The 21,009-nt window shown below is 41.7% G+C and overlaps 2 protein-coding genes and 1 long non-coding RNA gene across 3 annotated transcripts in view; 2 read left to right on the plus strand and 1 right to left on the minus strand.

Moving 5' to 3' along the window:
• The window catches only part of LOC116903850 (serine/threonine-protein kinase Sgk3), a 62,693-nt gene extending 59,357 nt beyond the window's left edge, over positions 1–3,336 (plus strand). Inside the window, exon 17 of the mRNA XM_032906585.1 lies at positions 1,461–3,336. Within this exon, the coding sequence (XP_032762476.1) occupies positions 1,461–1,631 (171 nt within the window). The 3' untranslated portion in view covers positions 1,632–3,336. The remainder of the gene's footprint in view (positions 1–1,460) is intronic.
• Positions 3,337–6,802: 3,466 nt separating this feature from the next.
• Positions 6,803–15,064, minus strand: LOC116903870. Its single transcript, XR_004388308.1, has 3 exons — positions 14,458–15,064; positions 8,061–8,173; positions 6,803–6,969 (listed from the first exon to the last, which is right to left on the minus strand). It is a non-coding gene; the product is annotated as an uncharacterized LOC116903870 (long non-coding RNA).
• Positions 13,816–21,009, plus strand: part of Mcmdc2 (minichromosome maintenance domain containing 2) — a 33,887-nt gene continuing 26,693 nt past the window's right edge. Inside the window, exons 1-8 of the mRNA XM_032906600.1 lie at positions 13,816–13,951; positions 14,038–14,168; positions 14,242–14,301; positions 17,161–17,356; positions 17,983–18,105; positions 18,219–18,323; positions 20,004–20,129; positions 20,696–20,933. Coding sequence (XP_032762491.1) covers positions 13,834–13,951; positions 14,038–14,168; positions 14,242–14,301; positions 17,161–17,356; positions 17,983–18,105; positions 18,219–18,323; positions 20,004–20,129; positions 20,696–20,933 — 1,097 coding nt within the window. The 5' untranslated portion in view covers positions 13,816–13,833. The remainder of the gene's footprint in view (positions 13,952–14,037; positions 14,169–14,241; positions 14,302–17,160; positions 17,357–17,982; positions 18,106–18,218; positions 18,324–20,003; positions 20,130–20,695; positions 20,934–21,009) is intronic.

Raw genomic sequence — 21,009 nt, forward strand, 5'->3', positions numbered from 1 at the left:
GTGGCTGCCGTGGGGTTCCTCGAAGAGACAGCCTTTGCTAGTCAGTGTGGCAGGAGGGATGGAAATGGCCTTGGAACAGCAGAGAGGGTTACAAGAAAGGGCTAAGCAGGGTCTGTACCAAAAGGTAGAGTCCTCGGGGAATGGGTGTGGGGTGGGAGAAGGAACTCCTGCAGGCTGGTTCAGAACTAAGTAAAAGAGCATGGGGAAAGTTAGGAAAGGGTGAGACTGGGAGTCTCAGGCCAGTGTGGCTGCTGGGTTCCTTCCTTGTGTTTTTGCTGACACAAAGAAAGTGACATGGGAAAGAGCTGAGCTGGGTCTACCAGCAGCTCTTAACCACTGAACCATCTCTTCAGCCCCTTTAAAATGTATCTTAGGGCTAGAGAGGTGGCTCAGCGCTTAAAACACTGACTGCTCTTCCAGAGGTCCTGAGTTCAATTCCCAGCAACCACATGGTGGCTCCCAACCATCTGTAATGAGATCCGATGCCCTCTTCTGGTGTGTCTGAAGACAGTTACAGTGTACTCACATGCATTAAATAAAATCTTTTTTTAAAATTCATCTTAAATTCCATTAATTCTAAAGACTTGAATGCGATATTCCTAGAGTGCTTTGTGCTCTGAGGGAGATTTTCTTATATGGAAGAATCACACAGTTCGTGTTCATTCCCTGTTGTCTGATTAATTTGTATTTTTACTGGGCTAACTGATACCCGGGGGTTCCTTTCTCTGCCCTGAGTCTTTATCTGTGTAATTTAGTCAGGCTTCTTGTCCTGGAGCGTAAAGGCTTTTGCTTCCCTGTGGAGACTGGAGGTTTAGCATGGTGTTTCCAAGCAGATCGCTGGAGTTTGTATCTCAGGTTCTATCTGTAGGAAAAGGTTTTCCTTCTCGCTGAAGGGGAAGGTTCAATGTTACGTTGAGTGAGACATTGCCTTGGAAGTAAGTGTTTGCCTTACTCCTTTCCCAGCAGCTGCCCTCAGGCCTGTACAGCTAAGGATGTCTGCACTAATGCTTCCTGACCTTCCCTTAGAGCCCAGATCCACCTTTCATGGCTTTACCTAAAACAGCCCCACTGCTCCTTAAGAAAGCTCTACCCATCCAGACTTGAGAAACTGAACAGTCAGGCCCAGAGTAAAATACTGTCCTAGAGATCTCCCTGAGCCTTGTCTCTGCACATAGGGACAGTGATGTATAGAGAGAAAGGTATGGATGTATACATATGCAACTGCTGCGCTGGTCTTCCTTACTTGTACCTTCCTACTCTTCCTACTTCACAGTAGAAAGACAAGTCTCACTGTAACAGTAAAGGGGACAGGAGGAACAGAATAACAACGCAGGGGAAATCTAAACTTGCCGGGGAAAATGCACAAAGTCGTAAAGACACTTTGATGAACTGCATTAATGGAAAATGAACTGAGTTGAAAGAAAAGCTAAAGTGGTGATTCTAAGCTTTTGATGTTTCAGGCTGGACCAGACGATATCAGAAACTTCGATGCCGTCTTCACTGAAGAAACGGTGCCCTATTCCGTGTGCGTGTCTTCTGACTATTCTATAGTGAATGCCAGTGTTCTGGAGGCAGACGATGCATTTGTTGGTTTTTCTTACGCCCCTCCTTCAGAAGACTTATTTTTGTGAACACTGTCATTCAGAAACCGAGGAGCAACCTCTAGCCTGCAGAAGAGCTGGAAACACTTATTTGTGTGAATATATTCAACTTTGTATAACAGTGCCTCATTTTTATATGTAACAGTGAAAACTATGAAATACGTATTTTCTGCTGTATGCAAAAAATAATAGGGCATTTCAAAGAGCTAAGTTTTGAACTTAAATTTGTATTCTTGTTTATTAAGCTTATTTTTAAACAAAATTTTAAAGCTATTATTCTTAGCATTAACCTATTTTTAAAGATAACTTTTTGCTATTGACTGTTTTTCTTTCCTGTTAAGTTTACACTAACACATCCAAGATAGACTGTTTTAATAGTCTGTTACAGTTAAGATAAGATGTATTAATATCTGTAATTCTATGCCTTTTATCATAGCGGAACTATGCAAATGGTACATGATGGTTTGTGATGGTTTATGATGAAACCCTATCTTCCCATGATAATTTACTCTTTGCTTCTTAGTCGGACGCCAGCACAGAGGCAGATGAGCCGACGCCCCGGCTGCTACTGGGCATTCGCAACCGCTCATTTGCAGCCCCATAAGAAAAAGCAGAAGGCAGCCATTTGCTTTTGGAATACCCAGATCTCATCCATGGATCACTTTTCCTCTAAAGGAAAAGAAAATACTTAACATCCAGGAATTTTTAGAATTCTCAACGAACTGAGAAGTAATAAAATGCTACCAGATATTTTTTTAGGTGGTGCCAAACATAGATGTCTCTGTCACGTGTTTATATTAGAAATGTTTTCTATTTATGTTCCTGCTGACCCTTGGAAGGTTTAGTAGGTCTAAACCTTGGTGTCTGTTTTTGCAGATAGCTATTTCAAAACTGCCTTCTTAATTGATCATGTTTTTAAAGTGACAGAAAAGAAGTAGCCTTCTGTAATGTTTACTTAGTTGTGAATTAAGTAGTAAAACAGCAAGTCTGGGTCAGCGCGAGTGTGTGTCCCCACCACATTCCAACAAAAGGTAACAGTAATCGAGTGTAACGTTTTCAGTATTACTCGTGTTGCAGTGCAGGGATCAGACATGCACGAGGCTTGTGAATGCTAATCAGAGCATTCCCTATCTCTGACGCGCACACATGCCTCTTGCTATCTCTATGTGTCTTAGAAGTAGTTCAGAACAACCTGCCGGTTACCATCTGCACCCACGATGGTAAGATGTTAGGTTCAGAGGGTGCTTCTGGGGACTCCAGCTCCTGGAGGACAGCTTCCCAGGTCCTTAAGGGGACAGCGTCATTAGCTTAGCTGCGCTAAGAACAAACTTTCCTTGCATGTGGCAAATGAGAAATATTTCTCGTACCCTTTGGCTAAAATACGTTCAGCAGGATGGGGACAGGCGGTGCTTCAGTGTGACAGGTAGTCTTTGTGTGCATGCAGTACACTGGATCTCCCTCACAGGTGAGATGTTACGCCTACACTGTACATAACTGGATCCAGGCTACTTCTGTCATCTCTACTTTAATAACGGAGTTTTTGGTTGGTTATGAATCAAAACAAAAATTGTACATACATGATTTTTTTTACTCTAATATCCCTTAATTAAATTGCCAGAAATTAAAGTGTAATATTGTATTTTTAAAAAGAAATTTTAGATTTTTGATGTTTTTTTGGATCACAAGAAATACAGACCTATGTAATATAATAAAATTAGCAAACGTTTAATGATCACCATCTAATTTCTGTTGTTATTTTAAATTAAAACTAGTAATGGTTATAGTAGTAACTACTAAAATGAGTTATTTTTGTGGGAGAAAAACGTATACGACTTTGTCAAAATATTTGGGTGGGGGTTGGGGATTTAGCTCAGTGGTAGAGCGCTTGCCTAGCAAACGCAAGGCCCTGGGTTCGGTCCCCAGCTCCGAAAAAAAGAAAAAAAAATGGGTGGAATGAATTACCCAAATATTTTATACTAACACACACACACACACACACACACACATGTATACACACATATACATATATATACACACATACATATATATACATATATATATATTTACACACATATACACATACATACATACCATACATACATACATACATATATATGGTTCCGGGGGAAAAATCTAATTTTCAATTTTAACTTTTCTCCCATATTCTGTCTTATTAAATATATGACTTTTGAACAATTGGACTATTTCATGCCAACTAACAAAATAATCTCACAGGTCATTTGGGAAGTTAGTTCTTTGCCTGTTGGTTTTGGTTTTAGAGCTCTCTCCCACCTTAGCCTCCTCAGCCTAGCATTATGGAGGTAGGTTTTTAGCCATTGACTTCCAAAGGTAATTGTTCCTTACGCTCTGTTACAGACCAGTCTCCTGGGGGTGGGGGCGGGGAAAGGTTTGTTATTCAAGCAAAGCCTCTTCTTCGAAGTTGGGGTCTCCCTGCTGCAGCCGGTGAGCTAGAAGAAAGAGGCTTTACTTCCTCGGGCAATCTCCTTTGCTTTCCCAGAGTCCCTCCTGATTATTCTCACTGAGGACTTAGATGGCACACATGAGTTTTGTGGGGACACAGCATTGAAATCACAGTAATATGAAACCATATCAAGGGTTTTTGATGGTCTGAATACCTTGAAATATTAAGTCATGTTTGTGTATTAGAAAAATTAACAGCAAAAATGAGTAGTAATGTGTATAGGAGTATTGGGACGGGGCCTAGAGAGATGCATCTAAAATTAAGAACATTTGCTGTTCTTGCAGAGGGCCAGGGTCTGGTTCCCAGTACCCACCTGGGGACACACAATGTGGCTCCAGTTCTAGGGACTCCAACCACCATCTGGTCTCCTCAGGCACCCAGCATGCACATGGTGCACATGCACGCAGACACATATACACACAAAAGGAAAACAAGTTAAACCCACAACATTTTTTCAAGTATTTGGGTTCTTTGCCACTTTTCATATATATTAAACTGATATTAGGAAAAAGTTGTTCTCAGCTTCACTGATAGCATTCCCGTTAGAGATCTATTTGCGTTTAGTTCACACTGTTAGCATCACGGTAAACTGTCTTGCTGCTCATTTGCAATCTTTTAAACACGTCTTAGTGGGTGGCAGGCCTCCCTACAAACCACTTTTCAGGACAGGCAAGGGGGCTCACCAGGTAAGGGTACTTGCCACCTACTCTGATTACCAGAGTTCAGTCCCTGAGACCCACATAGTAGAAAAGAACCATAAATTTCACTCTCGTACACAAGTGTAATTTTTGGAAACATTTTTCAGTTCTTAAATGTTCAGTTTTGCACACAGTAAATGAACTGAGAAAGAAAAATGCTATGCTGTGTTCAAATATAATTTTTGAAATTTAACCAACGTTGCAACAGCAGAGAATAAGTTATTAGTACACAAGCCATTCTATAACAGTTAAGAAGTGGTCAAAGGGGCTGGGGATTTAGCTCAGTGGTAGAGCGCTTACCTAGGAAGCGCAAGGCCCTGGGTTTGGTCCCCAGCTCCGTAAAAAAGAACCAAAAAAAAGAAGTGGTCAAAGAATCTCACATGTAACAGGTAGATAGCTTTTACATAGGTTTGGCTACAATAAAAATGCTAACCCTGCTTACTGGGAGAACCAGACACACGATGATTTTATAAATCTGCATTCAAAAGTAGCACCAAAATTTTTATCATAAACTCTTGCACGGCTTATTTCATGGGTTCATCGTTCCCCACACCTACTGCACTGTGAGAAATGAATGATAAAGAGAAGTGTGAGATGTTTCTACTCAGCTTTGGTTAAACATTTGTGGGGAAGCCTACAATGAGGTCGATATTTAGATGTTCTTATGTTTTCTTATGTTTTAATAGTTAACTGGAGGAACGCAGAAGACTGAGAACTGTAGTACTTTCACACCACACAAATGGCCAGTTTGAATCTCTACTTGACCTTTGCAAAAGTTCTTTTTAGATAGTAAATACATCCTTGCTGTGTTAGGCATTTCTGTGACCAGTGGTAGCCGTGAGTCATTCAAAACTTGAGGCTTACAGGCTGGCAAGATGGTTTACCGGTCATCTTTGCCACCAAGCCTGATGAGCAGAGTTTAATACCCAGGACCTACGTGATGGAAGGAAAGAGAAATGACACCTACAGGCTGTTCTGTGGCATCCACGTGTCACAGCATGACTCAGTGGTGGACTGCTTGCCTAGTATCCCTGAGGCCCTGAGTTCAATTCCATGTGTGTCTCTGTGTGTGTATGTGTATGTCTGTGTGTGTGTGTGTGTCTGTGTGTGTACACACGGATACATTAGTTTACTTTGCTAATGACACATTGATATTGATCACTAACACTTATCTCTTAAAGATGTTTGTGTGTGCGCGTGTGTGTGCGCACACACACACACACACACACACACACACACACACATATTTATTACATGTATGCAGAGGCCAGAAGAGGCCAGAAGAGGGACTCAGGTCTCCAGAGACTGGAGATGTAGGTGCTTGTAAACCACCTGACATGGGTGCTAGAAGATGAACTCTGATCCTCTGGAAGAGCAGCAATTTCTCTAAACCACTGTCTCTCTCTCTGGTCCTGGGTGTTAATCTTAATTGAGGACATTTATCACAAGTAGAGAGGAAAAGAATCTGAGGTACATTTTGATGGATAGTAGCTAGACGACTTCATTACCTAGGGTTTTTACGTTTGTATTTATTCTTTGAGAATTTCATCCATGTATACAATGTATTTTTGCCTTATCTGTGCCTCACTCTGGTCTCCCCCCACCCCAAACTTGCCCCCATAACATGCATGTTTCTCTCCCAACTTCATGTCTTTTTTAAAATAACCCGTTGAGTCCAGTTAATACAACAAGTACATGATCTCTGCATTTGGATCCTCTCCATGAATGTCTTTTGGTTGAGACTGTATGTAGAGTTATTATTAAAAGCTGTATATTGATTCCTGACATCTTGTTGATTTTGTAGTGTTTGGTATTTTTCCTCTTCTCTTGCTTAACTATCATTCTAGCATGGTTCCCCCCCACCGTGGCTTCAGGGGTGCATTTACTTTTCTCTTTGGTCAGAAAGATTTCTTAGTGTGTTTTCTGCCGAGCTGGCGTAGTGGACATAGTCCCTTTAGCCTATTTTTTATCACAGAAAGTTTTTTTTTTTCAATTGTGAGAATAACTTTGCTGAGTCAGTTACTTTTCTGTTAACTGTTTCTGTTTTCACGGTACTCTAGACCAAAGGCACCTTACAGAAGAATTTGTTTTGTCTTACCATTCCGGAGGGAGGGTCCATCAACAGTGGGGTTTGTAGGAATGGGAAGATGACTGGTTATATTTTCAGTGGCACACAGCAGACAGGGACCTGCTAGGAGAACAAGGCTGTAGACCATCGAAGCTCACCCCCCAAAATGCATTTCCTTCAGGAGGGCTGTACTTCTGAAACATTCCACATCTCATCAGACAGCACTACAAAACGGGAACCAAGTTTCCAAAGATGTGTGCCTACAGGCAACTCAGTAATCTGGTGGGCAGTTGTTGTCTGTCAGGACCTTAAATACATCTGTCCAGCCCTCCTGGTTCTTAAAGTGCACTTGAATAATCTGCTGTTACTCTGATGGGCCTACCTTTATATCTCACAGACTTGACATTTCTCTTGGTACATTACACACGCTTGTTCTTTTTATTTGGAGTTTTAGTTTTAGTATGGTGAGGGAAGGCTACTGTCTAATGTCATTGATTAGGAGTCCTAAGTGCCTCCTGGATTCGGATTGGCATTTTCTTTCTGATGATTCAGTTCTATTTTGTTTCAGTTCTTTTGAAAATGTTTTTGTGCCTTTAGATTGAGGTGGTTCTTCCTTTGTGCTTCTAACCACAGATTTTGTCTCTCAGGGTGTCACATATATCTTGAGCGTCTCATTGGAACCTTTTTATCATCTCTGTCCTTGTTGGATTGATCTGGTTCCTCTATCTTGTCTGCAGGCCCAGATAGACTGTTAATCTCTTCTGTTACTGAGACTTCCTGTGTGCTTTATTTCCACCATTTCAGATAAGTTTCTCTTTGTTTAATTCCTCTTTCCTATTATCCATTGTCTTCCTTATTTCATTCAAAAACCCGTGCCTTCAGACATACAATTATATTTTGAGTTCTCTGGCACTTATCTAACTCTTCTCACGACATGGCATAGGATTTATTTATGGGTATGTGTTAGCCTAAGTGAGTGAGTGTCCTACCACACGTGCAGTGGCATCAAATCTGTGGAGCTGGAGTTACCCAGGGGACCCATCATACGGGTGCAACAAACCAGCCCTGCGTTCTCTGCAAGGGCAGGAAGCACTCACCTGCTGCACCATCTATCCTGCCCCCAGGTTGAGTATTTTTGATGATCAGGTAGGAATTAAATATGGTAGAATTGAGTTCAGAAAATAATTCCTTAGTCCGGGTGCTCAACATACCTGATATAAGCTTTATTATTTCCTGAGTGGGAAAGTGGCTGGGAAAGCAGTCGCCAGTGCCCTTATTACCACTGAGCAGGGTCATACTGGTCACTAGCACTTGACGTCAGTAACTGTTGGAAGATAAACAAAGGCAGTGTGTAGTAGACTCAAACTTCACTTACTAAGAATGAAAGAGAAGTAGGGTGGATAAGAAAAAAGATAAAGTATTAATCTAATTGGGGAAATAGTCCACAAAAAGTAGGTGAGAAGGGAAAGTTGGGGTAGAGTTAGGGTCCATGAATATTAGATATTGTTAAATGTATGGCATGTTAAAATTAAGGGAGTGGGTAGCGAGAGAAAGAAAAAGAGCGCACATATGGCTAAAGACGACCTTAAACTGGATAGAGAAGCTGTAACCCTGAAACGACTGATACACAAGCAGAGCCATTGCGAACCTTACACCTTACGTGGAAAAGAGGAGCTCAAAGAAGAAATGCTTAGGAGATGAATTGGCCACTCTGTCATTCCCAGGTGAAGTGTGGTTTCCAGATCCCTCTGGCTCTAGCAGGTTCCACATGATGCTGGGGTTTGGGCGGGGTGGGGGGGAGGGAAGCAGTGGCAAGTGGAAGCCATTGGCCTCAGCAGCCCCCGTGTCCCTGGCGGTTCCTCAGACCTCCACCATGGCCTCTTTTGGTCCTAGATCCTTTTCTCACCTCCTACCTTCTTCACCTTCTGATTAATTCTTTTGTGGACTGAGATGCCTGTGACATCCTGAGAAGTTGCATTCAGGTCTGAGAATATCTAACCAGAGGGGGAGGGGGGCTTTAATTTCCCTACCTCAGAAGCTCCACAGCTGACTTCGTTCCTTGAGGTCTGTCTCACTAACCAGGATTACAGCATACAAGCATTCCCTGTCAGAACCGGCAGTGAGAGTTTTCAGTGTGTTGGATGGGTGATTGGGAAAACCCCAGCCTGCCTTTGGCTCTTGTCCATCATGTGACACAGCAAACAGAAGCAACTTAAGAGTGAGCTGGATTTGCTCAGTTTGAGGGAACGGTTGGTCCTGGTGGCATAAGCAGATGCGCCAAGCACTTGGTCACATTGGGTCTTCAGTCAGGAATCAGAGATAAATGCTGATATTTCATGAGCTCCCTCTTGTGCAGCCCAGGATGTCCATCCACAGGGCGCTGCTCCACATTTAGGGTGGATCTCCCCCTCTTAAACCTCTCTGGGAAAGTTCTCGCAGATCCACACAGATTCATGTTTCCCAGGTGACTCCAAATCCCATCCACCCGACACTGAAGATGATCATTGCCCGGGCCTTCCACAGGGGCCCTAAGAACAGAAGATGTAGAAAGTGTGCCTGCCCGCTTTTCACTGTTCTGTCACAGTGAAGCAGCAGCGGGTGCGGGCCCTGCATTGTCGGTGTGAACCAGCTGCAATCGACCACTGGAGCCAAGGCTCTCACTGCTTTACTTCTCACTTACATTTAAAGAAAGGCAAAACTGTCCCCCAAATTTGGAATCAGTGTCAAAAGACATGTTTGTGTTGTCATGTTTACGAAGTCAGCAAAAATACAAAAAAAAAAAAAAAAAAAAAAGTGCTCGTACAGTGACTCAAAGCTGTGGGACACGCGTTACATAATGGTTTCCTAACTGAAACCCTTTCCCCTGAAGAGGAAGGAGGTCAATTATGCCAAGTAATAGACTTGAGCCAACCCAATTTTTAGGAGTTTTGTTGTTTGGTAAAACTTTCATTGGTCTTTAATTCTCATGCTATAGAATTTATCCATTGTGAAATGCACCTATAAGTCTTGCACATGGAACCTAAGGCAAAATCGTGAATTCGAGACTTGCCTATGCTACAAACTGAGTTCAGAGCCAGCCTGGGCTACAAGGTAAGTGTAAGGCTATCCTAGGTTATAGTAGAAAGACCCTGTCTCAAGACCAACACTAGACAGGCTTTATTGAGACTTCGTTCAACTTTAGAGTATCTCCATTACCTCACAAGCAACTCGTGAGGCCTGGGGGTTCAGGGTCAGTCCCCAGCACCAAGGAAAGAAACAACGAACAGTTTGCTGTCCACTTAAGATAAGAAAATTCTAACATTCTACAGCATGGATGAGCCTTAAGGACATTTTATGAAGTAGAATAAAAGACACAGGACAACAAATGCTGTATTTGTTCTATTTATGAGGTCTGGAGTAGCTAATTTTAAGAAGACAACAGAATGGTTATTGCCAGGAATATGGGAAATCCGTAAATGGTACAGAGTTAGGGGAAGATGATTCAGTACTGGAAACAGTGTCATAGTTTTATGACATTCAGCTTTTACTCAAGAGTGGCTAAAATGGTACATTTTGTTATGTGTACTTTACAATTTTAGGGGGGAAACCCTTATCGATTATCAATCACATTTCACTGCCTTACCAAGCCCTAGGTTATCACAAATTCGTATTCGTGTTTGCCTATTCCTGGCTATTTCATATATGAATGGCAACATAGAACATGGAACTTTTGTGTCTTTCATCTTGTGCAGTGCACTCAAGAGCCATCCATATTGTGCTAGCCCTTAATTCTTTTTATTTCAAGGGAATATCGCGTTGTCTTGCGTTGCTATACCACAGCTGTTTGACGCTAGTTGGAAGCCATGTAGTTCACTTCGGGGCAATTTTGAGTAATAGTATAAGTTTAAATATACAAGGTTTCCTGTGGATGCATAGTCTCAATTCTCATGGACTTTGAGAGTCTTCTGCAGCTTCCAAAGTTTACTGAGCTATTTCGCATCCCCACCAGCAGAATTTGAAAAATTTTCACAGAAGATATTGTCTTGGATTAGATAACAGCAAAGGCAGAGGTATCTCCGTCTTTTTGCCTTGCTGGTAGCTAACTGCACTATGGTTGCCCTGGTGACAGAAGGGCTGAGGTCCCGGCAGGCCCTGCGCGCCAGCCGACAGTTGGGAGAGTGCGCCTGCGCAGGAGGCCTTCCGTGTCCCACGCGGGTCCTGCGGTGCAGGTGGGTCTAATTCCAGAGGTGGCAGCGTGACGGGGTCGAGGGCACTGGGGTCTCCTGAGTGGCTGCAGGCCCCGCAAGCCAGGCGCGTTCGCTCTCGTGACTGAGTTCTGAGGTGTTTGGGCCTTGGTCTCCGAATCTCCTCAGGGTTCCTTCAGCGCTGACAGGAGGGAAGACTTGTATTTATTCCCGTGGCCTGCTCTGTGTCCTTTTCTCCTCATAATACCCTACTTGCAAATGCGTTCATTCCCAAGACTGTCTGTCTGCCTGTCCTGGAACTCGCTCTGTAGACCAGCCTGGCCTCAAACCCAAAGATCCTCCTGCCTCTGCCTCCTGGGTGGTGCGTGCCATTACTGCCCAGCAAGACATTTTTAATAGACAATTGGGCTCTATGTCCATCTTTCGAAGGCCCTGAACTCCACTCGACTTCCCGTCTCCTTTCCTACCTGGCTGACTGTCGAGAATCCGATACATGAAAATCCACTTGTTTGGAGGTGCTGTGGTGAACCGGGCCTTGGACATCGCAAAACTTGAGATTTCTAGACAGGGCTTTGTTATGCAACTCAGACTACCCTAGAACGCATATGTAGCCCAAGGCTACCAAGACTATCTTTTTATTTTGTTTTGTTTTTCGAGGCTCTGTTTCTTTGAAGAGCCCTGTCCTCTTTGCAGAGCCCTCTCCATTCAGGAACTCAGAGAGATAGGCCTGCCTCTGCCTCCTGAGTGCTGGAATCAAGGCCACCGCCACCCTGTCTGCCAGCGACTAGCTTTGAACTCAGTCTGCCCAACCTACTTATTCTCTGCAACCATGACCTGGCCTTGACTGATTTTTTTTTTTTTTTCCTCTCTGTGTGGTACAGGTTGGTCATGAAGCCCAGAATTAGAGTCTTTAAGATTCTAGAATTATCGCCTCCATTTCGCTGTGTTCCACATACCCTGGACTGGTCCATCCATCTCTTAGAAACACTAGTTGAAAACTGATAATTGGCTGTTCGGTTTCAAAGCATTCTCCACACAGGAACAGGAAGGAGCTAATTTCCAAAATAAAATAAAAATAAGATGGACATTATTCTATTTTCAAAAACTTTGTAAACTTCTCTTTCCCTATATAATTATTTTGGACTTCAAAAACTCAGTCTGAATTTACACAACCATTTCACTCAATGACCTCCAACTTCAGAAACCTAATTTTGCTGTGGTTGTTCTTGGTGGAGGAGGGGATTCGTTTTGTTTTGAGACACAGATTCTCTGTGTATTATCCCTGGCTGTTTTCAATCTGCAGACCAGGCTATAGAACCCAGGGATCAATTAGCCTCTGCTTCCTGACCTGTGGATTAAATGTGTCCATGAGCACAGCTGGCAAAAAAAAACCAAAAAAACAAAAACCCTGATACTCTAGCAATGTCAAATTATTAAATTTAAAATTATTGATTGTGACCCTAATGTAATAACAAAAAGGATAGCCACTTACTTTTCTGTGCAAAGTATCCTGAACTACAGGTACTAGGTGGGTAAGATCAGTGATATATGACTTATAATGGGGGTGTTAGTATATATGGAAAGCTCTCCCATTTAGGAATACTAAAACAAAATTTATTTATTCATTCATTCATTCATTCATTCATTCATTCATTCAGGTGATGCTAGGATTGAGCCCAGCCTTGTGCATGCTGGGCAAGCGAGCTGGGACAGCATTATTATACTTACGTCACATAGAGACAAACTACTTTATTCCTTTAAAGTGGAATACATGGCTTCCTTGTTACCTCCTGTAATCAACCAAAGTTCCAAAGCAGAAGAAAAACATCATGGCCCATACATGAGGATAGAGCTAGTTTGGTGAAGCATTACACTCACATGTTCTGTGGCCACCAACCTGTTCCTATTCCTACTGCAGTTATTGTACAGTTGCTCACACGGCCGCTTTACTTGCTGGACTCTTTAAAGGACAGACACTGTTTTGCTCGTCTGTGTATTACTGGTGCCTAGGGAAAGTGAGCTAGCCAATAAATAATAGATACAGACAGATAGCTGATAATGATTCGATAATGTGTTAGTCACTATTTCCGACTTCTCTAGATTGGAGTCCTTAAAGGCAGGTTCCAATCTTAATCATATCCTTCCTAATATCACAGTGACTGCATGGCATATCTTGTTTATAATTAGTGTTTTTTGCTTAAGTGCATATTTTATATACCCCTCTCTACCTCTGCAGGTTAATGTTCTATGTTTGTCCCTGACAAGGATTTAGAATGGAGAGAGGACTTAATTGTCTAATACCTTTGTCTGTCAGCTAAAGCTATCTCCCAGCCCCGAAGATACTGGCAGCCTCTTTACCCAGTGAGTCATCTTGCTATCACAGACTGGACTGATGAGAATTAGTGTGCCTTCCATCCTTCAGCCTGTGCTTACATTGGGACTGTCATTATCTAAAATTATTAGTTTCAATTTGCATGTTAGTAGTGCATTCCTGGGCATCCTGGTAAGTGTGTGGTCTTTCGCAGGCTCTTGTAACTGAATGTTGATTAAAGTGTTATATGGGCATGAAGGTGTGCGTCAATAATACACGCTTGCATCTGTGCAGTCCTGGGGTCAATCAGTGCTAGGTTTTCGTCTCCCTTTCAGTTGGAAGGCTTACCTACTTACATCCTCAATTTTATGCTTTAATAAATTGTAAGTTTTCTTAGTGGTCTTCAAAAGTAAGCTTTGCTTTGTTCCTCACTGTTTACATGGGTCTCATCACTTTAATCTTTCCCACCCCTCTGGTTAACTTGTACTAATGGAGATTACCAACAAGGAGAAGATGGAGAATCTTCCAATGAAAGAGGCAGCCCTTGTCTACCTTGACAGAAGTGGAGGCCTCCAAAAGTTTATGGACGACTGCAAATACTACAATGGTATGTCAGCGACGGCAGTCAGTCAAGAACCCTCAGACAAGAGTCTGCACGTACTTATCCTGATGTTTACATTTATATCTTCTCAGATTCAAAACAAAGCTATGCTGTCTACCGGTTCAATATTTTAATAAACCCCTGTGACGTTGTTGAATTAGATGCGGAACTTGGAAATCACATTTTACACCATCCTTTAAAAGCCGCTCAAGTTTTCCAATCAGTAAGTTAAAGAAGAAACAGTTTCCACATCACACGGAAATCTTGGTAACGTGTTTACTTGTTTGAAATCACAGGTCTGCTTTGTTGCTGTTAAGACTCTCTCGTTAATTGGAAAGTTACAGACTGAAACTCAAGTAAGTTTTGATTAACTAAGTTTTTTAAACTGAGGTATAAATCTTCAAAATAACAAAATATTGTTTTCCCAGGAATGAGTTAATAATAAAAGAGAATAAATTTTACAAAGTCCAACTTACTACTTCCTATATCATTTTTTCTCTTTTTACACTTACCATTTTAATTTGAGGGGTGGTCATGCTTATTCCACCAGAGTCTGCTGCCAGAGGACGATGGTGTCCTCTAGGTTCTCCTCTTCTGCCATGTTGGCTCAGGCGATGGAATTCAAATTAGGTGGTCAGTCAGAGTTCCAATGCTGTATCAGTGTATCTGACAAACTATTTAAAGGAGGAAGGATGTGTTTCAGTGCTGTGTGCGTTCAGCCAAGTCTGTTTCCCATAGCTGCCAATGTTCAGGGAGGTGAGCCTCCCATGGTTAACATCTCTGGAAACACCCCCAACAACACAGTTACCAGGGTACCCTACTAATCCTGAGGAGGTACTGAGTCCAAGTTCAGCCACCACTAACACAAATACCTTAGTATGTTTCATTTTTGCCTGTATTAACACTCTTATAATAAATGCTTTTATAATAACATTTCAAAAGTATCCAAAAGTGAAGAGATTATACAGCTGACTTCCATATATCTATCACTCAAGCTCAGTGACACAGTGTGTCCCACCAGTTAATACTTTAGGACCAACGTCTAGAAACTGTTGTGTTCTTATATAATCACAGCATCTTTTACAAACCAGTGGTATTTTCTTGATATCATTTAATATCCAGTCCATACTTTAATTTTTCCAATTTTTATCTCAAGACTTTTTTTTAGCTTTTGGGGTTCCCCACCACCACTACCACGACCACCACCCTGAGCCAGGACCAAGGCCAGGATGAAGCAGTACATGCCCTATAATCCCAACACTTAGGGAGCAGAAAAAGGAAGGTTTAAGGTCAGCTTCAGCTACTCAGAGAATCTGAAGCCAGCCTGGGCTACATTGGAGCCTACTTAAGAAGAAAAGGAAGGGAATGGAAGGGAAAGAAAAGGAAGGCAAGGAGGAAGGAAGGGAAGGGAAGGGAAGGAAGGGAAGGAAGGAAGGGAAGGAAGGAAGGGAAGGAAGGGAAGAAGGGAAGGAAGGAAGAAGGAAGGGAAGGAAGGAAGGGAAGGAAGGAAAATGGAAGAAGGGAAGAAGGGAAGAAGAAAAGGGAAGGAAAGGAAAGGAAAGGTAGACAGACAGACAGATGGGAGGGAGGGAGGGAGGGAAGGAGGGAGGGAGGGAAGAAAGAAAGGAAGGAAGAAAGCTCCCCCTGCCCCAGAAAGACAAATCAGGGGCTGGAGAGATGGCTGAGAGGTTAAGGGTCTGAGTTCAAATCCCAGCAACCACATGATGGCTCACAACCATCTGTAATGAAATCTGATGCTCTCTTCTGGTGAGTCTGAAGACAGCTATAGTGTACTTATATATAATAAATCTTTAAAAAGGTCAGTTTTTAAAAACTGATTTATTTAAAAAAGACAAATCAGCATCATAACAAGGCTCATACTTCAGAATTCTTGTGTGTCGGTCTCTGAGGCTTCTTCAGTCTGGTGCTAGCCCCACGCCTTCCTTTATATACACTGACTTTAAAAAAAACTGGTTAATTATCCTGTAAGTTATTATACATCTGGATCCATCTAATTACTTTCTTACGATAGCATGTGTTATTTTTCTGTATCCTATATATCTAAAATAAGACACAATTCTGGAGGTTTATGTCTAGATTCAGTTCATTTTAACAACACATTATATAATGTTATATAGTATACATTCCATATCGTAAGGCTATATTGAGCCATTTTTAGTGATGTCAGTTGACCAGTGGTTCAGATGCTATTGTTCTGATTCGTAATTAGTTACACAATTTGCATCAACTTTCACCTGATGGTTTTAGAATATCTACAGTCTATCCTTTCATTAGCAGTTGTTTTTTATATTTTTCTCATTTTGCCACCCATTCTGATTTATCTGAAATTATTCTGTAAAATAAATTGTCTCACCTAGGGATACAAATGTGTAGGAGAGCATTTGCCTAGCATGGGTAAGGCTCTAATTCTAATCTCTAACATTGATAAATGAAAATAAAAATAAGTTTATCATTATTTATTTGGTTACTCTAAAATACAATTTGTTTGGGAAATGTGGGATAAATATTTGATTCCCTTTTAAGGCTTTGAAGGGTAACGACTTGAAAACAGGCAGCAACCTGTAATTACGCCCAACATTTCTCTTCCCTTTTTCAACAAGAGTCTGTCACAAGCTCTTCACTGTATCTGCAGGAACAGGCGCTGGCTTCCAAGCCTGAGCGCTTTAATTCCATCCCATGCCCACCTGGTAGGAGAGAACGGATCCTCACAGTTTCTCTTCTCACCTTCACACATGCCACCGCATGCTGTGACACACGTGTGTGTGTGTGTGTGTGTGTGTGTGTGTACATACACAATAAGTATAACTTAAAAAATTAGATGCCCCAATAACCCATTTCCTATATTTTCTGTCTCAGATTAGAATCATTACTTTCCCTCTAAAGAGCTCTGATTCCTTTTAATGTGAATTAATATTTTGAGATCACAGTCTGGGCACTTAAGTGTCCAATGCTATTGGGGTTCACATTATAGTGTGATCCAGAGAATGTGTATTTTTTAAGGAGAACCAATAAGCTCCTTGTGGCATTTTTTAATTAAGATGTTATAGGAGTTATATTTACATTTCATATGTTTTTCTCTGGCTTGATATTTGGTTCATAGCAACAAAAGCAAATTAGATAGTATTTTTGCTATATAATAAAGCAAGTCAAGTTGGATGGCACCTTTTACTAATGTGCTTTTGTGTTCTTCTCAGATCAATATTGTGCTGAAGTTAACACATTTACCATCCCTGCCAAGCTATAGTCTTGATCTTTGTGAGTTTCCACTTAATTATGCATCTCAGAGATTTTATATGATGCAGGGGATTGTGATTGCCATGACAACTGTAACCAAGTACACGCAAGGCGCAAGGTTCCTCTGTTCAGATGAAGTATGTCCTTTCTCAAAAGGTCAGTGTTCACATGGGAAATGAACTTATCAAGCTATCCCATCTCAAACCATATTCACAATTGGCGGCTACTCCAAGTGTGGTAAACTAGACATGTCGGTGTCTCCTAATGTCTATAAGTTTACTGTGCGTAATCTTGAAACGGTCTTCCCTGCACTCCACCAATGAATAAGTGTTGATATTGTCCTGAAAAAAGACATACCAAATGAGACAGAACGAAAATGAGAACTGTTTGCTCATGCAGTTTCCTCACTGCTTAAGATTTAACCTAGTCAGCCCTTTTCCATTGATTCTCAAGGCTGGTTGAGCTGGATGCTTCCTCTCTCTTCTCTGTGCTCTCTGTAAACAATGCCACATACAGAAGTTGTGTGTTTACATGTCCATCTTACCAGTACCTTAGCATAGTGCCTGGGAGGAGACAGCCATGTTGCCAGCACTGGGGAAGCTAAAGCAGGAGGGTGGAAGGAGCCAGGCTAGCCTGGGCTAGCCTGGGCTAGCTTGGGCTGCACAGTGATACCTTGTCTCAACATACAACAAGGCAAGCAAGACACACTAACAGATAATATTAAAATTGATTGAAAATAGCCAAATCTGAAAGCGGCTGAGCTTGGCACTATTTTCTTTCAGGATTTCAATATATAAGAGTCCATGTGCCCGGTGCTACAGAATCTGCAACAGTAAGAAATGACTTTTTATGCAGTCTCTGTTCATCTTCACTTCAAGAAGACAGAAAATTTAGAGTACTTGGTGGTAAAAAATGCAATTACACTTTGTGATAACTTTCCAATAGTCGCTTGTATTTTAATAGGAGACTTAAACTGAATATGGATTCTATTAACTGTTTTTTTGTTCTTTACCTTAAGATAAACAGATAGTCGAAATAATCACCACAAAAGTCCTTCATGCTTTTCAAGGAGATCCTAAAAACCAGCCATTTAGATTTCAGTCGCTTAGTGTTTTCCTAAGAGGTATGTAAAGTCCTGTTTGAACTAGAAAAAACTGCTATAAAATAGGGAGCCAGCTATTTTATGCTGACATTTTATAAAGTATACTGACAGCTTAAGCATGGGAAGTCATCTTTATCTGGAATTGTCAAGTCCCAGGGTCATGGCCACTTTATAGTAATGATGTCACATTATTCTGTATGTGAGTGTGTGTGCGTGTGCATGTGTGTGTGTGTGTGTGTGTGTGTGTGTGTGTGTGTGTGTGTGTGTGTGCGTGACAAGTGTGTGTATATATGCGCAGTGCATATGTGTGTGTATGTTGTGTGTGTGGGTGTGTGTGAGTGTGTGTGTTCTGTTTTGTTACTATTAGCATTCAGAGCTGGGTGTGATGGTGCATGTTTAATCCCAGCATTCAGAGGCACTCTGAGTTCAAGGCCAGCCAGATTCACACAGTGAGGCCCCATCTCAAAAGAAATTAATAATACACGAACGTGATGAAGAAAAGATTTGGAGATTTAGCTGCACAGCATAAATATTTGTTTTTTTGAGACAGGGTCTCTCACACAGCATGGTGCTTAGCCTTTGGACTTGGCTAGCTGTCCCATGAGCTCCAAGTACTGGCCTGTCCTCCCTACACCACTCAGTACTGAGGTCACAGGTGTGACCTGTCATGCCCAGCTTCTCATGTGGCACTAGGAAACAGGCAGAAGTCAGTAAAGAGCATGGCAGGTACTTTGCTGACTGAGCTCTTTCTTTTTTTCTTTTTCTTTTTCTTTTTTTTTTTTTCTTTTTTTTTTAGAGCTGGGGACTGAACCTAGGGCCTTGCGCTTGCTAGGCAAGCGCTCTACCCCTGAGCTAAATCCCCAACCCCGACTGAGCTCTTTCTTAATTGTGCTTTAAAAATAAACCGGAAGGCTGGAAAGATGCGCTGTCAGGTAGAAATGCTTGCTGCCAAGCCTCATAGCCAGAGTTGATCAGTGTAACCCACATAGTGAAGGAAGAGAACTCCTGAGAGTTGTGCTCTGACTTCCAACATGTACACACACACACATACATACAGCACACATACACACATGACTGAACTTAAAAGCTTAGCCCAGCTTTGTGTGTGAGAAGAACACCGTCTAACATCAAAGGGTGAAGACTGGACTAGACGTGCATTCAGTTTTGCCACTACAATGACTTGGTCCTGCAGAGACTGCTTGCTCTCTCAGTTTATCATGAACAAGGTACAGGTGGGAATAGCCACAATTTACAGTGTGCAGGAGAGTACCCAGACGAGACCTTAGAAATGCTGTAGAAAGTGAGTGCTGTCTTTTAAAATTACTTAATTTTCAAAATAAATGTTACTTTCATGATATTGTTTATTAACATTCTTTAGCATTTAATTGAATATGGTCTATCTTATATAGAGTGGTATTTTTCCTCTTGACTGCATTATGAATATTTAACTATCCTAGTTGCTATTCCACATGCTTCTTGAAGCTTACTCATAGTGCCTATAAATATCGATGTATGTCAGCAATACAATGGCCTTGCTTCCATTACTGGTGCCATTGCATGTGGATACTCTAGTCATGAGAGGTAAACACTTCACTACTAACTCAACTACTGAGATGGCACTTGTTCCAGATCTTTGAAACAGATGATGATATGCAATTTTCATTTTGTGAAAGCTATTTTCTTTGTGTTTAATAAACATAGATGAACTAGTGAATAAGATGAAAATAGGAAATGAATATAAAATTATTGGAATTCCAGTCTGTGTGAAAACTTCACAAACTGCTCTCTGTGTAGAAGCAAACAGTATCACTCCTTACCCAGCAAAAGGTAAGAAGAAACCATGTATTTTATATATGTCAGTCCGTCTGTTTAGCAAACAGTGTTGTTTACCTTTGTGCTAGGCCTAAGCAGTAAAAGCAGGTAGATAGTCTGCTTTCTTCTGTCGAACTCAGGATTCAAGTGTGAGAGTAAGACAGGCCTTCCCAGGGGTCTGTGCTGTGAGAGCTGCTCAAAGGAGAGCAGAGGTAGCGTGTGCAGCGTCCCCTCCGACATTTGCCTTCTTCGGAGCCCATAGAGCCAGGGTGGAGAACATCTAGAGAACATTAGACAGTGTGCCGTGGCACAGCGCTTTCAGAGTGGGAAATAGAAACCTTCCAACACAGCACTCCGGGGCTTCCTGACAGGAGCACAGGCAGCAGTACAGACGCCTCATGCCTGCTGCCTCACATGACTTCAGAGAACAAATGATTGGCTTTCAGTTCACAACTCATTCATGTGGGTGTGTGAGGTGACTGGGATAAGAAATGATGGACAAGCAGGGCCATCAATCATAATGTCATAAAGAACTATATTTTGAAATTATTTTGAACAAATGAAATCAAATTTTCTTTCAGTTCCTTCAGGAATTAGTGACAACTTCAGGTGTCTCCTCTCCCTGACCTCCAGCTCATGCTGGAGATTCACAGCAATATTGGCCAATGTCTTTGCATCACATATTGTTCCTCTGGGAACTTACAATTTGCTCAAACTCTGTTTGCTGATGAGCCTAGTACAGACGAGAGACTGCAACAGTGAGCGAGAAAACTGCTTGGATATTTTAGTTATAACCAGTGACACTCTGCTTGTAGACAGGTAAGATGTTTGCCATGAAGTTTTAAATTATATATTGCTCACAAAATTGTATAAATTCTTCTTTCTAATATTACTA

The sequence above is a fragment of the Rattus rattus genome, chromosome 1 (genome assembly GCF_011064425.1).
Source record: "Rattus rattus isolate New Zealand chromosome 1, Rrattus_CSIRO_v1, whole genome shotgun sequence".
Lineage (NCBI taxonomy): Eukaryota > Metazoa > Chordata > Mammalia > Rodentia > Muridae > Rattus > Rattus rattus.